The 23,395-nt window shown below is 40.3% G+C and overlaps 1 protein-coding gene across 1 annotated transcript in view; it reads right to left on the bottom strand.

The window, feature by feature from the left end:
* Positions 1–4,684: 4,684 nt before the first annotated feature.
* SLF1 (SMC5-SMC6 complex localization factor 1) overlaps positions 4,685–23,395 on the bottom strand; it is a 38,595-nt gene continuing 19,884 nt past the window's right edge. Inside the window, exons 9-16 of the mRNA XM_054398286.1 lie at positions 23,080–23,217; positions 21,089–21,254; positions 14,098–14,245; positions 11,965–12,110; positions 8,136–8,311; positions 7,522–7,646; positions 5,343–5,435; positions 4,685–4,935 (exon numbers count right to left, since the gene is read on the bottom strand). Coding sequence (XP_054254261.1) covers positions 4,685–4,935; positions 5,343–5,435; positions 7,522–7,646; positions 8,136–8,311; positions 11,965–12,110; positions 14,098–14,245; positions 21,089–21,254; positions 23,080–23,217 — 1,243 coding nt within the window. The remainder of the gene's footprint in view (positions 4,936–5,342; positions 5,436–7,521; positions 7,647–8,135; positions 8,312–11,964; positions 12,111–14,097; positions 14,246–21,088; positions 21,255–23,079; positions 23,218–23,395) is intronic.

The raw sequence follows: 23,395 nt of genomic DNA, 5'->3' as shown, positions 1-23,395 counted from the left end.
AAGAAGTTCTGCAGTGTGAGGGTGGTGAGACTCTGGAACAGGCTGCCCAGGGAGGCTGTGGCTGCCTCCTGCGTGGGGGTGTTGAAGGCCAGGTTGGGTGAAGCCTTGAGCAACCTGGGCTAGTGGAAGATGTCCTAGATGATGAAGGTTGGATGGAACCTGGATGATCTTCAAGGTCCCTTTCAAGCCAAACCATTCTATGACTATGATTCTGCTTTGGATGCTGCAAGATGTAATTAATTTATACGATGTCATTGTAACTACAATGGATAAGTAAAGAACAGTAACAATTAAAAAAGGATAAATAAGACCAGGATGGCTAGAAGGCATTTTTTCCATGTGGTTTTCTTTAATGACAAAATATCAGCTTTATTATTATTGAAAGAAATGGGCAGAAGTCTTTCTCAAGGAAAAACTGATCATGGTGGTGCTTCACCTTGGTTTAACTCTTGTTGAACTGGTCCACTCACCTAGATGAACTCAAGCATAGGACAGGCAACAAAGATTTCCAGGACAGAAAGCACAAAGTCTGGCTATGTGATAATGAAAAAACTCTCTCCTGAGGTAGTCTCAGGCACCCAGGTCAGTACGTAGAAGTCACTGATGTTGGAAAGATTTTGTTTACAAAATGCACTAAATCCCTTCACCTGACTTGCAGGTCTTGGTAGAGGGAAGTATTAAGACCATAGGAGATACTAACACAGAAGGCTTTGTGTCATGCTGTGAAATCTGAACCTCTCTGGTTGACAGAAAATAAAGTGAGCCCAACACCCAGGGTAATCAGTCAAGATGCAGCCTATGTGGCTTGTTTGGAAGCTAAGTTTTAGGAGCATTTAAGAGCTCAAAGGCCCCTAACATAGTTTGCAGAGTTGCTAATAAAGCGTTCATCTGTTCTCCAGGGAAAAGCCCCACAGTTTCAGATATTTCTTGAAGAAACTTTGGCAGCCTTTCAAAGGTTTCTAGCTCTCTAATATACAAATCTACTAACCAGTCTGCAGAATATACACTTCTGACCTTACAGTTACCAGGAGCCATTACTGGAAGCACATTTGAACAAGCTGCCTCTCTGAAAGTGATGGGTGTAGACAGATTATAAACAGAACAAAAGTTCAGCAGCATCTTACTGAACAAAGTCAACCACAGTTCTCTCTGCTGACTGCAATAATCTTCTTCTGTGTGCTCACTGAAGCTCTCATGGCTCTCTCCTGGAAGAACAACATTCAATAGCTCTTGCTTTAGCTGTCTGGACCCAACATAATCCAATGGCAATTTTTCATCGGAGTCCCTCTGCTGTAGAAGGGTTGGACCTGCAGGGAAAACACAAACAATCACAGCAGCACATTCAGTCTGGCAATAAAACCAAGATTTAGGGGTTTTGTCATTGTTGTTTGTAGTTTTTTTTTCCCCAGAAGCTACACTCTTTCTAAATTCCCTTTTTGTCCTAAGTTGGTGTAAGTGAAGGAGTTACACATTTGCAAGATGAACAGACCCACTGTAATAGTTTATAATATTATCTTAATTTTCTTCCCAGTTTTATTGAGTTAAAAGCCAAGGACTATTATCTAGAAACAGAAAAGAAATTCAGCTGTGGCTGAAATCCTAGGATTTCAAGTAATGGTACACAGAGTATGTAGAAACATCCAGTTGTTACTGTTGTGAAACCCTGTTAGGTGTTCCACAAATCAGGTTATTTGGCAACACTCACCAAGGCACATGAAATTAAAGGCAAATTCACAGACCCATGGAATGGTTTGGGCTAGAAGGGATCTTGAAGATCATCCAGTTTCAAGCCCCAGGGACACCTCCCACTAAACCAGGTTGCTCAAGACCTCATCCAAACCGGCTTTCAACACATCCAGGCTTGGAGCCTCCCCATCTTCCATGGGCAATCTGTTCCAGTATCTCACCACTGTCCTGGGGAAGAATTTCTTCCTAATGACTCATCTCAACCCAACTTTTTCCAGTATAAAGCCATTACCCTCATCTTGTCACTCCATGCCCTTGTCAAAAGTCCCTCTCCAGCTCGCCTGTAGCCCTTTAAATCCTGGAAAGTTGCTCTAAGGTCTCCTTGGAGCCTTTTCTCCAGGCTGAACAACCCCAGCTCTCCCAGCGTGGCCACCCAGTAGAGGGCTTCCAGCACTGCCATCATTGCTGTGGCCTCCTCTGGCCCTGCTCCACCAGGGTCCCTGTCTGTGCTGTGCTGAGCACTCCAGAGCTGCCCCAGCACTGCAGAGGAGGGCTCAGCAGAGCACATCAGAGGGGCAGAATCCCCTCCCTGCCCCTGCTGCTGGGGACAGCTGAGGCAGGGTTGGCTCTGGGCTTGGTGCTGGCTCACATCCAGCTTTGCACCCCCCAGCACCTCTAAGTCCTTCTTCTCATGGCTGCTCTCCAGCCCTTCATCTCCCAGCCTGGACTGGCACTGGAGGTTGCCCTCACCCAGGTGTCGGACCTTGCCCTGGGCCTTGGTGAACCTCGTGGGTTTCACACAGGCCCACTTTTCTCCACTTTGTCCAGGTCCCTCTGGCTGACATCCCATTCCCCTAAGTGTGAGCACAGGTAACTGATTAATTAATTAAAGACACATTATTGCACTGGTCTTTATTTACTTTTCTGGATGGTGTAGCTAACCTTGTCCTAAGCTATGCAGTAAGGCAAACTACTGAGGTAGGAATCCTCATATCCACCAACCGCTGAGCGTCAAAATTTTGCTCTTAATAAATTCTGCAAAGCAAAAAGTAATTAATAAATGGATTTAAAGCAACTGAATGAAAAGTTTTGCTTGTTGAGATTGTCCTATGTCTTTTGGTGTTTTCTGCCTCTTACTACTATAGAGCTATCAGTATTTAAACAGCTTACAGATGTCTTGGCAAGTTTAAGAAAGTCCTCATGAGTAACAAAGGGTGAAGGCAGTTAACACACCATGGGTTGTGCTTTTCAGAGATGAACATATCAGAAAACTCCCTACAGAAATTTGGGCTACTATTCTAAAATAATGATGCCATTTTAACTTGAATGTTTGTTGTTTGGTGTGCTGTTTTTTTGGGGGTATTTTTGGTCAGAAATGTATTTTACTTACAAAAGGTAATTCATGGCCTGACACCACCCCTGCACGCGAGGTTTTAACTTTGCTTTTGTTTCGCACCCCGTCACAGATTGCGGGGTGTTAATTAATTTCTGCAAGCTGGAGTTGTTTTAGAGAAAAGAAAGCGAAAGTTCTAAATTACTGAGCTGAGTAAATCCAGGCTGAATGGGTAACATGCCCTCTCCTACAGCCTTGTCAGCTACTTGACAGGCCAAACCCCAGAGTGTGACAGAGGCACAGATAAGGGTATGCACGGCCTTGCGGTTGCCAGAAAGCCTTGATGAATGCAAGTGCAAGTAGAGCTCTTCCCCTAGGACAACAGGATCATCCAACCACCTATTCTTCACCACAGCCCAGGAAAAATGCACATCTGTCAGGGCAATGCCATTTCCAATTGAGGAGCTGGGCTTACTGCAGTATTGGCTATTGCATCACTTAGAGCGATGGAAGTGAGCCCAGGTATTGGCTTGGCACGTCAGATGCACAGCTCAGTAGATATATAAAGCACCTGGGAGCAGCAGAACTGGAGCTCAGCAGACACAAGAGGTGGAACTGCAGAGGAATGTATTGATTAGGAGCCAGAGCCTGCATGACAGGCATGGAAATAGCCTTTAGGGGGCAGGAGAAGACTGTAAATACGGAGGGTCTTATGCCAAGAAGGAAATAAAATGTTGTTCTTCCACCTTAATTAAGTAATAGGCCATCTTAATACAGTGCATTCTACTGCCTCATGGCTATAGGCAGAAGGATTTTTAAAGGAAAAAAAAGTCTGGAGCTGGGCTGTAACACAGAGAAATTCAACTGACACAGCAGGTCTGTGGTGAGGGTATCTCAAAACTACTCACTTCAGTAAATGAATTAGCAGAAGGAAGAGTTGATATCCCAGACAGTTCCTTGCAGGTTTGTGGTTTTTTTTTTTTTTTTGAGGAAAACATGCAAAGTTAATTATGTTGGTACAGTGTATTTCAAGACAAGACACAAGTTCCCTGTCACTGAACACAAAAAAAATATTGTTCAAAATACTTATCATGTGTCTGCCTGAGGGGCAAAGTATCTTTTTTTAGAAACTAAGCCATCCCTCCCACTATTACCCCTAAACAGCAGTTATCACAATTACAATATAGATTCCTTTCTTAAACTAATTACCAAGCTAATTGTGTTCTTCAAAGGCCATCACATTAATTTTCATAAACGCTGAACAAATTTATGTTGAAATAGATGATTATATAGAGATTTTACTGATCTGTTTTTGCATTGTGGTAAAAATAGATCAAAACAAAAGAAAATTCTTAGCTTTGGGTTGGTGACTAGGTAATCTTTTATCTTCATTAATGAGTTTGGAGAACATAGTTACAATGCATATGGTGGAAAACACGGAATAGAAACATTACCATATTGAAAAAAACAGTGGAAAAAAAATCCCAGTTAATTTCATATTCAGCTGATCAAGATAAGTGTGAAAACAGTATTATTTTTATTGTGACCAAAACAGCTTGGCTTTAAAATGCTTTAAAATAAATATTCCATAAAAACATTTTATTTTAAGCAACTATTAAGAGCGGGAAAAAAAAGGAACAAAACCACCACAAACTTCCTACGGGTTCAGTGGACAATTTCCCCTTTTTTTACCCCCTCCTTTTTTTTTTTTTCCTTAGGAGAAATGCACTCACCCCCATGCTGAAGTAGCAGCTTGGCAATCTCTACATGTCCATTTGACAGTGCATCATGCAAAGGAGTCATCCCGTCCACTTGACTGAGCAGGTCTACCTCTGGACAACGCTGCAAAATTTCACGGACACACACTGTGCTGCCATGGTTACAGGCTTCATGCAAAGGCGTCCAGCCAGCATAGTCTGAATTATAAATCAAGGGAAGTTTTTAAAAACAGCAGAAGTAGCACCAAAATGTTAATAATGTGATTCGTTAGACAGCAAAACACTCTACTTTACAGCACTTGTCACGGCTGCGGTGGCAGCCAGCGATTTCGAGACAAGAAATTCTATTGGAAACAAAAGAAAAATCATCTGAGGGGGGAAAAATATTAAATAGCATTTTAGGACAATTAATAGAAATTGGGACATCGAAACCTGTTTTTAGCTATAAACTAACCTTCTCTCAATGTCTGCTAGAAGGTCCTCATTTTGTTTGAAGTAATAGAGATCGTTTCCATAGCACGAAGTTTGTTAACAAACAGCTATTAACACAATCCTTTATCTGGCTTAATTTCTTAAGTTTTGTAGAGAAAAAGTGAGTAACTTACCTTTAACATTAATGTCTATTCCAGGGGAAGAGAGAAGCTGAATCAATCTCTCCACTTTGTTATTTCTGCAAGCTATGTGCAGGGCTGTCTCTCCTACCATGAAAAATTAATAGATCACACTAGACTAGGCAAGATAGCAACTACAGAAAATAATCAAAGTGCCTGGAACTAGGAGACCTGGCTGCATGCCAGAAAATTCAATAATGAGTAAGATTTTTCCTTTATCCTGTTTAACCATCTTTTAAGAAAATAAAAAAAAAAAACAAAACCCAAAAAAAATCCACAAAAAAACCCCAAACCACCAAAACCCCACAGAGCTTCTATTCCACCAGAGATCCAGCAATGAAACTGTATTGCAAATGGTTTAACACAGGAGTTATCTCCCCCCCACCCCTACTCCCCCTACCCCAGTTCAAGGTTTAAAGCTTCAATCACACTACAAAAAGCAGCAAGTGATCACAGCACACCAAAAATACTGGGTTTTGGAAGCAATAAAACTTTTAGAGTGCAGTTGCCCTCCCTTAAATTTATTCATGAACCTATGTTAAAATGTATGGCTCTTTTTACACAGCATTTATAGCTTAATTCAAATGAATGTTTCTGGCTAAGCACGAGTGCCTCTACACACTCAAGTATAATTCAGAACTTCAAATCCGTTAACAGATGGTTTGCTGTTCCTCAATAGGCTGCCTGACTTGGCTACAGTAGCAAGGGGGGGGGGGGAAAGAGAGAGAAATAAATTGAAGGGGTCCTAATAATAATTATTTAAAAGAGAGAAAAAGGAAAATCCTCTGGAAAACAAAAAATTAAATCCCCAACTTTAGCACCACATAAAGTGTGCTAAAGTGTGTCAGTGTGAAAAACTGAACAGCAAGCAACTGTTTCTGCATTAGTTTCTGCATGATAAAAACTTCAGACCCATTCTGAAAGGCTGTTTCTGCCTTCACTAAATGATTAGGTTTGAACAAGAGCCAAAAGAAAAAAAAAATCTTGATACCAGGTGAAAGACGATGCAACAAACATCCTAGGAATGAAAAATATCTAGGGCTGAATCTCCCAGCCTTTGTGATAAGGTTTACATGGTATATACTTTGCTGTATTAATACCTTTACTATGAAACTCTGTCAGGTCCAGAGTTAATCCAGAGAAGACACTACTTACAATTTTGGCAGGGGAAGAATGGAGGGAAAAAAAAAGAAAAAGAAAAGCAAGCAGCTTTTTTTTTTTTTTACTTTTTCCCTAGTCCTTCATCTCACTTTTCTTTCTAGAAGTCACCATGTAATAATTCACATCAATTTTACTTGCAAAAGCAATAAAGAGAACCAATTTTAAAAAGGCAAGGTCTGGCTCTGTTACTGAAGGCTCTCTTAAATCCCAAAAGAGGGTTGTTGGGATTTTTTTATGTCCTTCAGTGTTTGTGATACAATTCTGGTTTTAATTTTTCTGAACAAGCCCAGCTTGGTTTTTGCAATTATTTTTCCCCTCTAAGCCTTCCCTTGGGTGTCACATTAATACAGTTGTGTTTCAAGTGATAGAGGTAAATTTCTGATAATGGACATGACAAAAAGTAGTTCCAGCAAGTAACTGTCTCCAGGTAAAGGCTCATGTAAAGTGTGATTTATTAAATTTGAGTAATAAGTAGGAACTGAATGAATTACTGCAGTGCTGTTTTTATTCCTTAGGTACTTGGGTTCCAGTATAGCTAAGACAAAAGCCAAATGCCTTTCATAGTCTGGGCTGAATGCCTGGAAGAAAACAGTCCATATGCTTAACACAGCTATGTAACATAGCATACTCCTCAGTCTTTGTTCACAAAATGTCTAGGACTGAAAGAGATGAAGACTGAATTATACTTTCAAATCAGAAGACGTTGATCCTACCAAGCACAGGTTGAGGTGGATTAGCAAAGTAAGGCAGGCAAGACTGGAATGAGCTCACACAAGCTGTACACTGTATTTAATATCTGGGAGGGGGAAGGGAATGGAGAAGGCAGCTTTATTCCACAGTATATACAATTCCTCCTTTTAAATACATCAGGAAAAAACAAACAAACAAACAAAAATAACTATGAACCATAAGAAAAGAATTCTTGGGCATAAACCATCATTCTAGCTCAGCATTCATCCAGGCAAAGATTCCAACCATATAGGGCTCCTAACAAATAAAACAGACATGATACCTTTCAGATTTCTCTTCCAAATATTCACATTTTTAGGCAAACGGTAGCAATTCTCCTTGTGTTCAACATTAACTGTTTTTGCTTTTGGTCCAGTCTTCATCAATGAAGGGCACTTGTTCAAGTCACTAAAAAGAGAGCAAAGGGGACATGTCTAGAAAAAAATAAAATCACTATTTCATAATTTAAGATAATGTACATGTACTTAATGCTTTAAAATGTGTATGTAAAGCACACTTGGATCTATCCCTTTCACAGTGATTTCTGAAATGTCTCAATTACATAATTTCTATGTCATTTAACAACTGTATTTAAAACAGTAATAAAATTAAATCATCCACAATTAAAACTTTCTTTAAAGGTAATTCCATGAACAGTTCCAGCTTCTCTATGCACCCTTTAAATTTAATACTGGGACAATAGAGTGAGAGATGGGAGGATGGGGAGGAAAGGGGAAACCCCAGCCCAGAGGTGTTAGAGGTCTAGAAGGGAGCTTTCTGTGGGTTGCAGTAATAGGTAGACAACAAAACAGGTCACACAAAGTTCAAGAAACGTGTCAGGTCAGAAGCTGTCCCCCAAAGCAGAATGAGACTGGTGATGTTATAGGTATTACTCACGGTAGATCAGGCAGCACTTTGACTTGGTTCTGCTTATCGCTGCTCGGCATCTGTAATATGCTTGGAGACTCGGGGCACAGACATCTCCCTCTTTTCCCCTCCTTACTCTCTGTTTTCTGTACCTCTCTTGTCTTGTGCATCCCTACCTCTCGCAAGGCAGGCAAATAGCAGCAGACCTGTTGCCAATAAAAAAAAAAACAACCATTTTTCAATGGTCTTGTATGGAAGTCAATTAAAACTCAGCCCTTCTGCTGCTGCAAAGCAGTCACTCACCACCCACAGCTGGCTAAGCTTTGTAAGAGTATGAACTCTACATGACTGCAGGTACAGGTTGTTCAAAGCTGTCTTAGAGGTTGTTAAAAGTTGTCTTTGGTAATCTTTTTTTTTTTTTTTTAATCTCCATGTTCTTGTAATTCACTCCTGCTGCTGGCCTCAGAGGAGAGTGGGTTTTGTCTGAGCCAGAAAGTGGGGAAAATACAGAACTTTCCCTTGAGTTTTTGGTCGATGAGAAAGTTTTAACCACTTCAGCTGGACATAAAACTTAGGCTTAGAATGAACTGATTCTGAGGTAATTAATGAAAGTGTCTACAAGGTTCTGCTCTCAACACAGGCAGCAGGACACAGGGAGCAATTTGGTAAAGAAATACTCACTCCTCTCCTTCATCCCTCCTAACATGAAAGGGTTGGATTAAGCCTTTGAGCTTTATGAAGGTGGTTAAGTTAAGAAACTCTTAGATGCACTCTCATTATTAGCAAACCTTTGTATATTTTGGCTTCTTTCCATAACACCAAGCTTCCAGCCCACCTACACTGCTCAAAAAAAGTCATTTAAGTTTCTCCAGCTTGGCAAAAGGGAAGGAAAAAGTCAGTGAGGAGACTGATTCCATGATTCACAGTGATGACAACTGAATGAAGACATCAAACAAGGCCTTGAGTATCTAGCAGACACTGTAGATTCTGCAGGAAACTTGCAGTGGGTGAGGAACATCTTACTTGAGCTTTCCCTGTACATTCACCACCAGAAAGCAGGAGGTCACTACTTGAACCCAGTTATTTACAAGGAAAGCAGAGAGGCTTGGGGCTGTTTAGCCTGGAAGAACGGACTGAGATTTGGAGATCTTCCCAATGCTCAGCAAGAGCTAAAGGGTGGGGGGCAAGAGGATGGGGCCAGACTCTTGTCAGTGGTGCCCAGGGACAGGACAAAGGGCAAACTGGAGTCCAGGAAGTTCCATCTGAATAAGCAGGACAAACTGCCTTGGTGTGAGGGAGCTGGAAAGAGCAGCCATAAGAGGGAGGCATTTTCCCTCCAAAGCCCCTTCCTTCTGGAAGAATGAAATGGGAGATGCTGCTACAGAGAAGCTCAAACTTCCCTGTGGACAAAGCCAGCCAAAGAGGTCTTCTGCTTTCAGCAGCAGGATGGATGAATGGGATGGAGACATTGTACCAGCACAGCTGAGGGGTGACCTGCTGGAAAGGAGCTCTGCAGAGAAGGACCTGAGACTGCTGGGGAACAAGTTCACCAGGAGCCTGCAGTGTGCCCTTGTGGCCAAGAAGGACAACGGTGTCCCAGGGTGGGGGGGGGGGGGGAGGTGAAGAAGAGTGTGGCCAGCAGGTGGAGGGAGGTTCTCCTCTCCCTCTACTCTGCCCTAGTCAGGTCACATCTGAAACCCCTGTCCCAGTTCTGGGCTGTCCAGATCAAGAGAGACAGAGAACTACTGAAGAGAGTCTGAAGGAGGCTCTAAAGTTGCTGAGGGTCCTGAAGCATCTCTGTGAGGAAGAAAGGCTGAGAGCCCTGGGGCTGCAGAGCCTGGAGAAGAGCAGCCTGAGATCTGGGGATCTCAATTCTCAGCTAGAGCTGAAGGACCTGTGGGGGGCATCAGTCTGGACAGGGCAATGGGCAGTGGGCACAAACTGGAACCCAGGAGGTTCCATCTGAACTGGAGGAGAAAATTCTTTGGTGTGAGGGTGCTAGAGGCCTGGAGCAGGCTGCCCAGAGAAGTTACTGAGTCTCCAAACCCTCCTGGCAATTGTGACCCTGGGGAAGCTTCTGTGGGTGTCCCTGCTTTAGCAAGGGATCTGCAGAGGTCCCTTCCACCTCTCACCATGCGGGGTTTCTGGGGTTTTGTGAAAAGCCTCACTGACAAGATGCTGCATGGGAAGAGTGGGGAAAATGGAATGATAGTTGATATTTATGGTGTGTCAGGAGAAAAGGGGCACACTGACACCAAGGAAAGCTACAAAACACAAACAAGCTTGTGCCAAGCACTACAAAAACTGGTATTTAAGTAGTTGCACAGGCTGATCAGTAGTCATGGCACTAAGTCATATTACTAAAAATAGCAACTGCTGCTGCATGTATGTTGGCAACATACATTAAATATTAGATATATAGTTGGTTTACTTTTACAGTTCTGACAGTCTTTTGTTTGAGCTCTGTTTAAACATGACACATTAATAAACAACGATCTCTGTACCCAACAAACTTCTGTAAAATACAGGAAAATTTATGTATGGAAAATATACAAAGGTGTAAGCTTGTTTGTTTTTTTTTTTTCACTTGACTTGTAGAATTTCAGGCCATATGGAAACAGCTATGGTTTCCATACTCTGTTTAGCCAGTACTGAGATTACTGACATGAGGCTCTCAGTTTGGGCTCGTCATTGTTCTGTGACCTCCCTCATTTGCCTGCACCCTGCCAGCAGTCATGAGACTCCTGTTGGAGCAAGTCCAGAGGAGGCCATAAATATGATCCAATGGCTGGAGCAGCTCTACTAGGAGGACTGGCTGAGGGAGATGGAGGTGTTCAGCCTGGAGAAGAGAAGAATTCAAAGGGACCTTACACCTACCTTCCAGTACCTGAAGGGATCCTACTGGAAGGCTGGAGAGGGATTTTCCATAGGGGTGTCTAGAGACTGGACAAGGGGGAATGGTTTGAAGCTGAGGGAGAGCAGGGTTAGACTGGAACTGAGGAATAAGTTCTTCAGTGTGAGAGCAGTGAGACTCTGGAACAGGCTGCCCAGGGAGGCTGCGGATGCCCTGTCCCTGCAGGTGTTGAAGGCCAGGCTGGAGGCTTCCAACCTCAGCCATTCTGTGATTTTACAAATTTCTTTCATAGCTTTGATCATCTATCTCCTCACCAACTATCACTGATTTGAAGGCAGGAAAAGGTTTGCCATTAGGAGAAAGTTTGTAAGGGGAGAAATTCACTGTGGTTCAAAATAATACATAAAACCCAAGATGCTTGGAACCAGTAGCACAATAGACTGTTACCTCTGGGAAGGACTTGAAGGGAATCATAGAATCAGTCAGGGTTGGAAGGGACCACAATGATTATCTAGTTCCAACCCCCCTGCCATGGGCAGGGACACCTCACACTAGATCAGACTGGCCAGAGCCTCATCCAGCCTGGCCTTAAACACCTCCAGGGATAGGGCCTCAACCACCTCCCTGGGCAACCCATAAGAAAGATACAATGTGATTTTTCCTGGGTTATTTGGCATATCCACAAATTACAAATGTAACACTGGAATGAAGTATTTACATCAAAGATTACTTTTAAAAGTAATCTCCATTTTTCATGTTAACAACATGGCAACAAATTCATCACATGCTGCAAATTACCTGGCAAGAAAAATCTTAACCACTGTTTTAAACCCAGATCTTGGGCAAAGAGAAATTTAAATGCAACAGGGTCTGTCTACAGGTGGAAGACAATGCAATGAGCATGACCTTAGACCACAACAGAAAAGTATTTTCCAAGTATGTCATGAATCGGGTTACTTGTAAAGCACATGTTCTTGGTTCTTAAGGAGAAGAAGAGTTACTTACTATTTTTTGAAGAGAAAGAGGTGCTTTAGAAATAGTTATGTTCTTCTGTAAACACAGATTCTTAAAAACTGCTTCTGCCACAAACATCTGAAGCCAGGGGGATGACATGGAACAAATGAAAGTTTTCAAGTTGCATATCGAAAAATCTGGATAAAGGCAAAGGGAGAGGAAAAAATATTCAAGTGAGAATATACAAACCTGTACAACTGGAGGTATTTACAAGATAGTTCTTTGCTGTTGCATATTAGAAGCTATTCTCCATGACAACTACTAAAATTACTCTTATTAAGATATTTTATCCACCATGTGATAGAAAGGCCAGATTCTAGGAGGATGGTCAACAGATTTTGAAGGCAATGTATCACTTTGCGAAAATTTTAACAAAAAACATTCTAAATACAGTCTTACAAGAGGTAGTGTGTGAGGTGGAGGTGGAACTAGATGATATCCCTTCCAACCCTGACAAACCTATGATTCCATGATTTTGAGAACTAAGTTATGTAGGAAGTTATGCAAGTGATCACCTTTACAACCTGTAAGTGACACAATGCAAACAGATTTAGGTAAAACCTAAACACATGAACAAAAAAATGCCTGCAAGTCGCCTATAAATTCTACATTAAATGAGATGGCAAATTTCAACCCCATTCAGATGGGCCAAATAGTGCACACTGGTTTACAGAAAAAAAGGAACAAAATGGGTATAAAAGTAGATTTAGATTCTTCTGACACTCTCTACCAAGCATACATCTAGCCTGCCCCTCTGGGTTTGTTTGGTTTGCATTTTTTTTAGATAAGAAACAATATCACTGATTTTTCTTTAGGGTGGCATTTTTGTTTTGATACTGGCAAAATAATTTTGTCAAAATGGCAACTGAAATCAAAGAAACTTTACTTTTTATAACCAGACTGAATGTTGTTCTTGGGTGTGCTCTCAGTGAAGGAGAGCATAGAAAGCACAATTTTCATTTGTGTCCAGGAAAGTTAGAAAGTATTACAGAAGTATCTATAACCCAGCATTCTCCCGATTATATGAGAGCTAGAATCTGTTGGAGAGGCGGCAACAGACACTAAAAGCTCCTTTGATTTAAATAATATAAAGTTCTAACTGATTTGGCCTTTTAACATCTAAGGCAGGCTTTAATGGTTTGGATAATTTGCATTCTGTAAGACTGAGCTGGAACTGTTTGTCTAGAGACTAAGATTTTAGTTTAACTTTTCCAGGATGGTTCTTCTCTAATGTCCAGATAGAAGGCAGATACACTTTAAATGCAGCCCACATACATCTATCTCTAGAGAACATGATGACTGAAACCAGGATAGCTATACAGGTGCAACACATGAGTTAAAAGTTTTTCCACTATTTCATAACTGGTAGAGCAACTTTGGTGGGAGTTCAGTTTGAAAATTAAAGATATTCAGTAGTTTTCTTATTTTGGGGGGCCTTTTGAGTTCCTTGTTCCCCAGCTGCTAAAAAGGACAGATACTTGAACCAACATTTCACATGAATTGACAACATCTTACTTGAGTCTTGACATTTCTCTTTATGTAGTACATTTTAGTGAAAAGGGACAGCAGTGATTCATGGAGCTGAATTTTTGTCCCGATCCAAACAAATTCTAAAACTTTGGAATGACACAAATTAAATACTTAATTTGGAGTCTGTATGTTTCAAGGAGTTCAGGGAGCTTTTGGACTTATCTCTTTAGCAAACAAGATCAAATTTTGGAGTGAAATATTTCACCTGAGGATTGCCCTGAGCTACGGTGTCTCCAATTGCCCTTCTAGAGTTATGGCTTATTATGATACGCTTAAAGTTCAAGAAGAACTGGCAAGACAGCTCTAAAGATGTTTGTTCTTCTTCACAATGTGTAAGTCCTGCTTTTGCACTAACCTATTAAGATTTATCTACAGAGGTTTTAATAAGTGTGTCCTATTTCGTCTTTGCTTGGGTAGGACCAACAAACAGACAACCAAACCATACACACAATAAAACAGTTTTTTCCATATGCACACATCATTCCATAGGACTGCACAGCTGCAACAGAAGCTAAAACATCACTTGAAAGTGAAATGAGTATTTTAGTTAGGACTTCAGTCCTGATTTAAAACTTTGAGAGTCCTTTCACTCACCATTACATGAAATGGCGAAGTAATGGGCCAAGTCATCAGCTACCTGGTGAAACACATTTCTGTCCATAAGCAAACCTGAGATGATCCAATATTCCACTATGGTTCCAAGAATTGCATTTAACAGAAAAACAATTTCGCATCTGAAAGCCTAAATGGAAAAAACAAACAAACAAACAATAACAAACATACCTAAAAATATTATCTATAGACCTATGCAGTGTAACAAATTAACACTGAAAATGTACCAGTAATAACACTAAAGAACTTCTTTAGATAAAAGCTCACTCTGTTCCCACATCAGTTTTTCACTGGCTTTTCCTTCTCTGCTCAAAAGCTAATTGTTGCAGCCAGGTCAACGAAATTCATATGCCATTGATGCCACATCAGTTAAGATCTGCCATAGGAGAAGATACTTGAAAACATCCTGTCTGAAACAACATGCAAAATGGGATCAAAGCTTACAAATACAAAGTGTGACTTCTTTTTAAATTAGATTTTGGTTAACCACAAGGTTTCTAGAGCTGCATTTAAACTAGTCAAAGTTGTGTTTAATTTGACAATTACAGGGGTCTTATTTCCCTTGCTCTATCAGGATTTCTGTTTCTTTAAAGCTCCTTTTGCGATGTCCATGCCAAAGGGGAAAAGGATGCAAGGTGTTCCTGTGCAGGAAACAAGTTCTGGCACCAGAGGATCACAACTGCTACACCAGAACACCAGTTGGTATGTTGCATTCTACTGAAAGAGAGTAAGTACTTCAAAACGGACAGCTCTGGAGAAGAGGGAAGTTGAAGTGAATATGTACATATTTGTCAGGTTTAGATTCTACAGAATAATTTAAAGGAAACAAAACTTTTCTGTCTTTTGTTGTGGTCCTGCGCCACAGACAAGGGCTTATCTGATACAAAATACATTCAACAATGGTTTAAAATAATTTGATGGAATCCTCTCAAGAGCTAGAAAGCACCAAAGACTGAAACTTTCAGCTTTATCAATAATCAGACATACAGATGAGCAACAGAGACTGTGACACAGATGAGACTTACAATAAAAAGATTACTAAGCAGTTTGTCAAAAGCCCACATAAATACTGTACCTACAGTCATCAGACTTGTCATTCAAAAGAAAAGGAACAAACACAACTACAAATGAACATTCTGTGGGGAGGCAGCATCATCTCCCATCACTGAAGGTTTTTAAGGACTGATCAGGCAAAATCTGTTAGAACTGTGATCTCCAAGGTAGCTTTCAGCCTTGCTTCCTCTTCCCCTGTTAAGAACTACCTGATTCTCTTTGCCCCTTGCTTTAATGCATCACAATACCTTACAGTAGATTAACTGGGGGATCTCATAATAAATAAAAAAATAAATCAGAGAGCATTGACATGCCATGTCAATGACATGAAAATATTTTTTTCCCAACTAAAATTTAAATATTTTAACAGCTACATTACTCCCTGTCTTCTGAGGATTCAGGAATAGAAACTGAAGAACGAATTTAAAACATCTGAAATGCATTTAAATTTCCCTGAAGTGTGCATACCTCTTTCATCACTGGACCCCAAAGCAAAATGCTGGGTGAATAATTTAATTGCATCAATAGTTCATTGTAGGAAATAAAATTGCACAAATGCAGCAAATAAGCACAATTTAAACAGAGGTAAGTGACAGGATCAAGGATGTACAGATGTAATCTGAGATAAATACAGATGTAAAGCCACAAGTCTTTACAGTGCTTTTCTTGTTTCTAAATCATAAGCTTGTGTTACTTCCTCTATGAAATATTTTCAAGGGAAAGGGTGGGGAGCAAAAGCTTGAGGAAGCAGATTGAAATAATGACATTTAATGCTGCAAGTATTAATAATGTTTTGCAGTTAAGCCATACAGCTGCATATTAAATGTGGTTGATGCACTAGTTGCAACTATATTTGCTCAGCTAAGCCTGCATGTGTCGGTGTGAGCTGAAATTCCCCCCCCACCAACAATAACCAGGCTAGCTCAGTCTGGAAGCAAATGAAGGCTGTATTTACAAGCAGAGAAATGCAATGAATATGTACAAATATACAAAATTCACAACATTTACAAATATATACAATCAACAGAAAAAGCACAATCGATCTCCCTTTGCTTCCCCCCAAGGGGACCCTCCCAAAGGGGCCTCCCTCTCCCAGGAGCTTCTCCCCAGGCCCCCCTGGACAGAGAAGCAGAGTTTGTTAAGCAGAAAGTTGTCAACTTAGCTGCCAAGGTCAGTACGTGTTATCTTCAGCCAGAAGAGAAGAAGAAACAGCAGCCAGACAGCCCAGCAACTGCCCCCACTGCAGAATGTGCAGAGTGCCTACTTTGTTTTGGGTAATAGTTCTTAAACATTTCTATCTATCCAATGGAAGTGTTTAGAACAATCGTTATTTTGCTTTCTTACACTCAATAGTGACTTATTTACATTCTTTCACTTTCTCTGTTCTGAACTTTGCAAGGAAAAATTAAAAAGACAGTTTCAAACCATCACACTGCACAAGGACAAAGACAAATCAGACCCTGCCAACTGGGGTAGGCTTGGCTGACATTCTGATAAAGCAATGGTAGCAGAAACCAAGAGCTTCTCCTAAATATTTTTAAGTAAATCTTTCAAGGATACAAATGAGGGGGAAATGATCTAATTTACTAATTTACATCTCCTCTAAAAATATTTAAGTATTAACATCTCAAAAATATTTTCATTTTCAAGCACAAAACAGCACCAACACAGTAATGAAAACATATGCAATATTAAAAAGGAAAAAAGCAGCATTTCCACTAAGCATGGGAGCTGCTACCATGTATGACAGCATAGAGGTCTTGTCCTTTTTCCCCAGCAAGTAGGCTAGGGGTGTGCAAGAAGCTGGGAAGGGACACAGCCAGGACAGCTGACCCAAAATGACCAGGGGTATATTCCTTACCATGCTCAGCAATAGAAGCTGAGGAAAGGAAGAGGAAGCAGGGACATTCAGGGTTATGGAACTTGCCCTGCCAAGCAACCACCACACGTGATGGAGTCCTGCTTTCCAAGGAGGGGTTGGACATCTGCCTGACAATGAAGCACTGAATGAATTCCTTGTTTCCATCTGCTTGTGCAAGCAGCTTTGCCTCACTTATTAAACTGTCTTTGTCTCAACCCATGAGTTTCCTGGTTTTCACCCTCCCACCTCTCCCCCTCACCCTGCTGCGGAGTGGGTGGGAGGCTGGGTGGTGCCTTACCTGCCAGCTGGGGTCAACCTATTACACCATGAACAGCAAATTAAGTGAGATCCAGTTAAACTTTTATTCAAAAACTCTCTTCCTTGTTCCTATTGTTAATCGTTCCTATTCTCTCACTGAGAAAAGCATTGAAGTGGGAAGAGGCTGTTGACTGCGTTAGCATACAAAGGTCACATCAGTGCAACTGATGTCTGCCAGCTTAGCAAATGTGATTCCTACATTGCTGCTCCATTTAATTCTTTGCCAAGTCAAGCACAGGGCTTCAGTGACAGAAGTTTCACCATTAGTACACTTAGAAGTCCTTAAAGGAAAGCTTTCAGGAGGTAAGAAAACTCTTTTGAACTTTTTTGCTTTGAATTAAGGAGTTACTTCAGATTTTTCATTACATTTCTTTTTCATGTGGTGCAAATACTTTTAGAATTAAGTAGTACCCCAAAAGAACCCAAAACATACTTCCAGGAAAACTATTGGAAGTGATAAATCAGGAAGACAATTCAGCTCCACAAATTCACACCATCAAAATTTAAACTAGGCAATGATACCTGAAAAAGTGAAGAAAACAAATTAAGAAACGTGCAAGATGATGCAATTAAAAAGTGGAACGAAAACATTTTTGACTCCTCTGTCAGGTTATGCAAGACAGCTTTTTTTTAGGAAGAAGGAGTAGTATCAGGCTTGAAAAGCACTTTTCATATCTTTTGTGACCATGCAAATAGCTCAGTAGTGCTCAAAGCAGTATAAGCAATATACCCTTCCCTTTGTAAATTCTAAAACTGAATCTACAGCTTTGATTCAAGGACCCTTGGCCTCGAGTTTCTGCATCAAACCAATTTAAATAACATAATAAATAATAAATGATAAATGTTACTTATATTAAAAATATATTAAATATTGATTTTGAAGATCTCAAGTGATGGAAGAACTTCTGTGCTCTTTGGCAGTTCATTTGTAGCTACAAGGACAGAATACCAGCTTTATTCCAAATTGTCTCAGCAGATAAACACAGCAATGAGTGAGGGTTTGTCACTAATTTTCTCGTCACTAATTTTATCCTGGTAATTTAAAGTAAATTTTATCTAACATAAGAAACCAAATGCGCTCACTTATGTAATGTAACTCTTTTTAGCCTTTCATTCCTTAGATTTTTTACTGAAAAAAAACCAAAAAGGCCTGAAAAATTAAATACCTTCAGAGTATACAAACCAAGGAAACCAGCAACTCGAGATTTCAGCAGGGCTTGTCTCACTTTAAATACTACTTTTAGCTCTTCTTGGATTGCTCTTTTTAAACACATACACACATATATAAATAAAACCCCCATAACTTTGCAACAAACCAGCAAAAGAAGAGAGGAAAGGCATACAGACATTTTTCCTCTGCTCCAGTGCTGATCTGTTGTGACCTCCTTGAACCACAGAAATAAAGATAATCAGATTCTAAAAAGTTAAATGAAATAAACTGCTTACCACTTAGAAATGAATATGTTAAATATGCTCCTCCAAAATAATCCAATTAACTCATTCATCTGGTTTTATTCACAGGTATTTTCCACTGGAAGTTTGATGTATCACAGTTCACACATTTGTTTCTTCTGACATGAGCTACAAGCTTTACACTGTGCTCTCACACTCCTAATTTCTGTGGCCACACAGAAAATTAGAATACTCAAAAAATCACTCATTTTAGGTTTCTGAGTGGCCCTAAGGGTTTCTTGTCAAGGTGCTGCCTCTTAAGCAAACAGCTTTCAAACACAAAACTGGTAACAATGATCACACCCTTAAACTGAAGAAACGAAGGAAAAGTTTCACCTCAAATGCTGTATTTCAGGACATGGAAAACACTGTGGTTTTGGAATGCATCTCTAAATCAACAACAAAACAAAACAAAACAAAACAAAACAAAAAAAAGAAGAAGGGGAAAAGGAAACGCAGTTCTGCCTGAGTTGCTGGGGAGGATCTGCTCCTGTGTCTTTCTGAACTACCTTTTCAACCATGTCAGGGAATTTTAAATGGAGCCTCTGAATATATATTTAAAAAAAAATCAGGACATGGAGTTTTAGTACCACAAAACTGAGAAAGCAAAAAGGAATAATGACAAGTTTTGAGTGTGGAAAAAAAACCCCAAAAAAACAACAAACCACTATTTTGTTTTACAGTTTCATTTTTGACCAAAAAATTCAAAGGTAAAGAAAATGCAAGATACAAGCACAAAGTTAAAGAATTATGGCTGTTAGAAAGAACATACAACACTAGAGATATGATGAGGCAACAAGCTGCTTTTTAAGGCTGGAAACTCATATCTGCAGGGATATTGTACGTTTCAGTGCACAAGATCAAAGTGGGAAAGCAACAGGCATCTGGGTTTTGTGCTGAAAGTACAATTCTTATCTATGTATATAGAGAAAATGGAATCTAAACAAGAGGTAAGTCTCTACGTTTTATGTTATGTTTTATTCTTCCTTTTATTTTTCATACATGTACTACACTCTGTCTGACACCAGTGATTATTCTGCTTATGCAAAGAATGGTTTATGAAAAAGGTATGGCTTACAGTGCTGCAACTTGTCAAAAGAAGGCACAGGAGGAAAAAGAAAATGGTGCCTGCTCTTAAAACTGCAGATTCAACACCAGGAAACATATGAAAGCAGCCTCATTTTCCAAAGAAACAGAATGGCCACCGACACCACCTGAATGCAAGACCACTTGGTGCTCAGTACCTTTGAAAAGGCAGGTTGTTTAAATATAAATATGGGTTATAGAAGCCTAATTTTAGGCACTTTTTTTTAATATCTTGACCAAGGATAAAAGGCAGCACTGTTTCAGAATGTCTTGCTTTGATAGCCCTCAAAAAAGGTAGGAGGTCTGGCTAGGTAAGATGAGTGAAGCTCTCATTATGTTTAATCTTTCTGCTTTCTTAACATAATGAAGAACTACCAGGTATTATATTGAAAGTGCTTTTTTCTCCAGAATACTTGATTTTCTATTTTGCCCTGTTATTGTATTGAAAAAAAGTGAATGAAGTACCTATTTATTCTGTGCTTTCACAATAATTTAAAAGAGAACTCAGAGACAGCAGTAAGTTTGTATTTTATGTGAGAATCTAGAAGTCAAAGATGTTTTACAAGGCCTCCGGCTTCTGAAAAGAAAGAGGTGGTATAGAGCACACTCAGTACCTTTCAGGTCAATGTCCTGCTGGTCAGCAGGTCACAGAACAGCAATTAAGTTGCCTTCAATTCCATTTTTATGAAAAGACCTGGGGAAGGTAGCAAATGAAACTAAAGGACTTGGGAAGAAAACTGGGGCATTTATTAAAATAAAAGAATGTTGAAAACAGCCCCACCAAAAATGTTAGTTTTGTCAGCTTTCTCCTTCCCACATTTTCTGAATACAATCACTGTAAAATAAGATAATCACCTCTTGCATTACACCTTATTGTTTGACAGGATGTGTTAAGCTGGTGTCCCTAATGACTACAGTAATACCTGCTGGTGAGGGCATGTGAACATCTGAATGTAGCCAACAAGCTACTCATGACTCGTTTCTTCTCCACAGATCAATATGAGAATCTTATGGATCAATTCATTTCCTTTAGTGAAGCAAAAACCAGCATGCTTCACAACAAAAAGGCAGCTATAACAAGGAGCTGTGATACTTACATATAATTCCTCAACAAAAGGAAGGAACAAAGGAATACCTTTAAAAAAAAAAACAAAACACATATATCGGTCTTCATTATTTTTCAAGTATAAAATTCATACTCACATCATTTTTCCTGCTCAATTCTCTCTGGGAAAGGATGATCCAATCTGCTAGAATATTTACATGTTTGGTAAAAAGCACTGAGGTTTTGCCTTCCAGCCAAAAGGTCTTCAGAAGAACTGTCTGTGGCATGACTTGTGGATGCTGTGAACTGGTTCCTTCAACCAAACTGTAAAGAAAGTGGAAAAAGAAAATAAATCCAAACCTCTACATCTTTTGTGCCACCTTTGATTACTATAGTTACCAGACAGAAATCTTGTCCTCTGTCACAACACACAAAGGTTTGGTAATTTTTTAGGTATGGAAAGATCAAACACAGTTTCTGATGAATAGTAAGTAAAATAATGACAGTGAGACTGAAGGAATTCTCACACTGTGCCAATATTACATCAAGTAAAGGCTGCCTTCATATATTGGGTTTGAATTGCAAGATTTTGGTAGTGGTGGCAGAGAAGGGGTACAGATGTGGATTCTCTGAGAAGCTTATAGAAGCTTTCCATGTGTCTGGTAGAACAACCAGCTCCAAGACAGAGCTGCTGCTGGCCAAGGCTGAGCCCATCAGTGATGGTGGTACAACATCTGGGACAAGATATTTATGGGGAAAACCAAACACAGCAACTTCAGTCAGAGAGGAGTGAGACTGTGAGAGAAACACAGAGAGAAACTCTGCAGACACAAAGGCTTGCAGAAGGAGGGGAGATGTTCCAGGCACTGGAGCAGAGATTCCCCTGCAGGCCCTGGTGAAGACCATGGTGAGGCAGCTGTCTGCCTGCAGCCCATGGAGGTCCACAGCTGAGCAGATATCCACCTGCAGTCTGTGAAAGACCCCACAGCAGAGCAGATGGATGCCTGAAAGAGGGGCTGTTCCCCAGGGGAAGCCCAAACTGGAGCAGGATCCTGGCAGGATCTGTGGATTCATGGAGAGGGGAGCCCATGCTGGAGGAGGTTTGCTGGCAGAACTCATGAGCCCATGGAGGGTGCACACCAGAGCAGTTTGTGAAGAACTGCAGCCCATGGGAAGGACTCACACTGGAGAAGTTTGGAGGATTGTCCCTAGTGTGGAGGGACTGCACACTAGAGGAGAGAAAAGTGTGAGCAGCCCTCCCTGAAGAGGAAGGGCAGCAGGAGAACCTGTGATGAACTGACCACAAACTGAACCCCGTCTCCACCTGCACTGTGAGAGAGTGAAGGAGATGGAAAAATTGAGAGGAAATTTAAGCTCAGAAAAAGGAGGGGTGGAGGAAAGGTGTTTTAAAATTTGGCTTTATTTCTCATTACTCTACTCTGACTTCTACTTGGCAATAAACTAAATTCCCCAAGTGGAGTCTGGTTTGCCCATGAAGACAATTGCTTAGTGATCTTCTGTGCTAACCTTGACCCACAAGCCTTTTGTTTGACTTTCCCTTGTCTGGCTGAGGAGGAGAATGCTTCAGTGGGCACCTGACATCCAGCCAGTTGTCAACCCACAACAATTTACTATCTAAAGGCAGAGAAAAAAAAACAGAAATGTGTTTATATTTCGGAATCTCAGAAGAGCTGTTTCCCTAGCAAGAGCACTGTTAAGAATAAATTCTTGTAAAACTACCTATATATTCAGAATGCTGGTTGCCTACCTTCAAAAATTAATATTGAAGCATTGCAAAGTTAAAAATCCACAACTTCATCAGCAAAATTAAATGCTTACTGAAGTGTGATTTATAGTGAAACAGTGGCTGGGAAAAGTTAGAGGCCTTAAAAAACACACATACACACAAAAACCTATAGAAATGACAATTAAAAAAAGGTAAGAATTGAGAAATATAAAAGGAAATGCTACACTGCCATCTCAGTAGAAAATAATCTTGTTAAGGGACATAGATAAAACTGCTGTAGATACAGAACTGCATGTGAAATTGTGGAAGTAAGTATAGTAAGTATAAGCAATAAGTAACAATAACAGTAATAGTAGTACTAATAATAGTAAAAAATAATAAGTACAATCCTGTACACCTCACCCTGTTGTCAGGAACTCTACTTCAGCTTTTATCAGATCAACGAAAAACTTCAAAAATGTTTTGTGAACCATCCTCTGTTCATCTTCTCTCCCTGGAATTGGGACTTCATGACAACTGGGTTTGCAATAAAGGCAAGACCTGTAAAAATAAACAAGTGAAAAAAAATCCTTTTGTATGGCTGAAATCAGTCTGATCTACCAGGGGAAAAAAAAAAAATAACAGTCACCTTTGACTTTGGGCAGTTTTGACATGGAAATGCCTTGCCCCCCAGAAACATTCATCATGTTAAAGCCTAACTTTATGGTTTTAAAGCTGT

This window comes from Indicator indicator, chromosome Z (genome assembly GCF_027791375.1).
Source record: "Indicator indicator isolate 239-I01 chromosome Z, UM_Iind_1.1, whole genome shotgun sequence".
NCBI classification, from domain to species: Eukaryota; Metazoa; Chordata; class Aves; order Piciformes; family Indicatoridae; genus Indicator; species Indicator indicator.
Note: the sequence above shows the minus strand (reverse complement) of the source record. Positions and strands in the feature narration are given on the sequence as shown.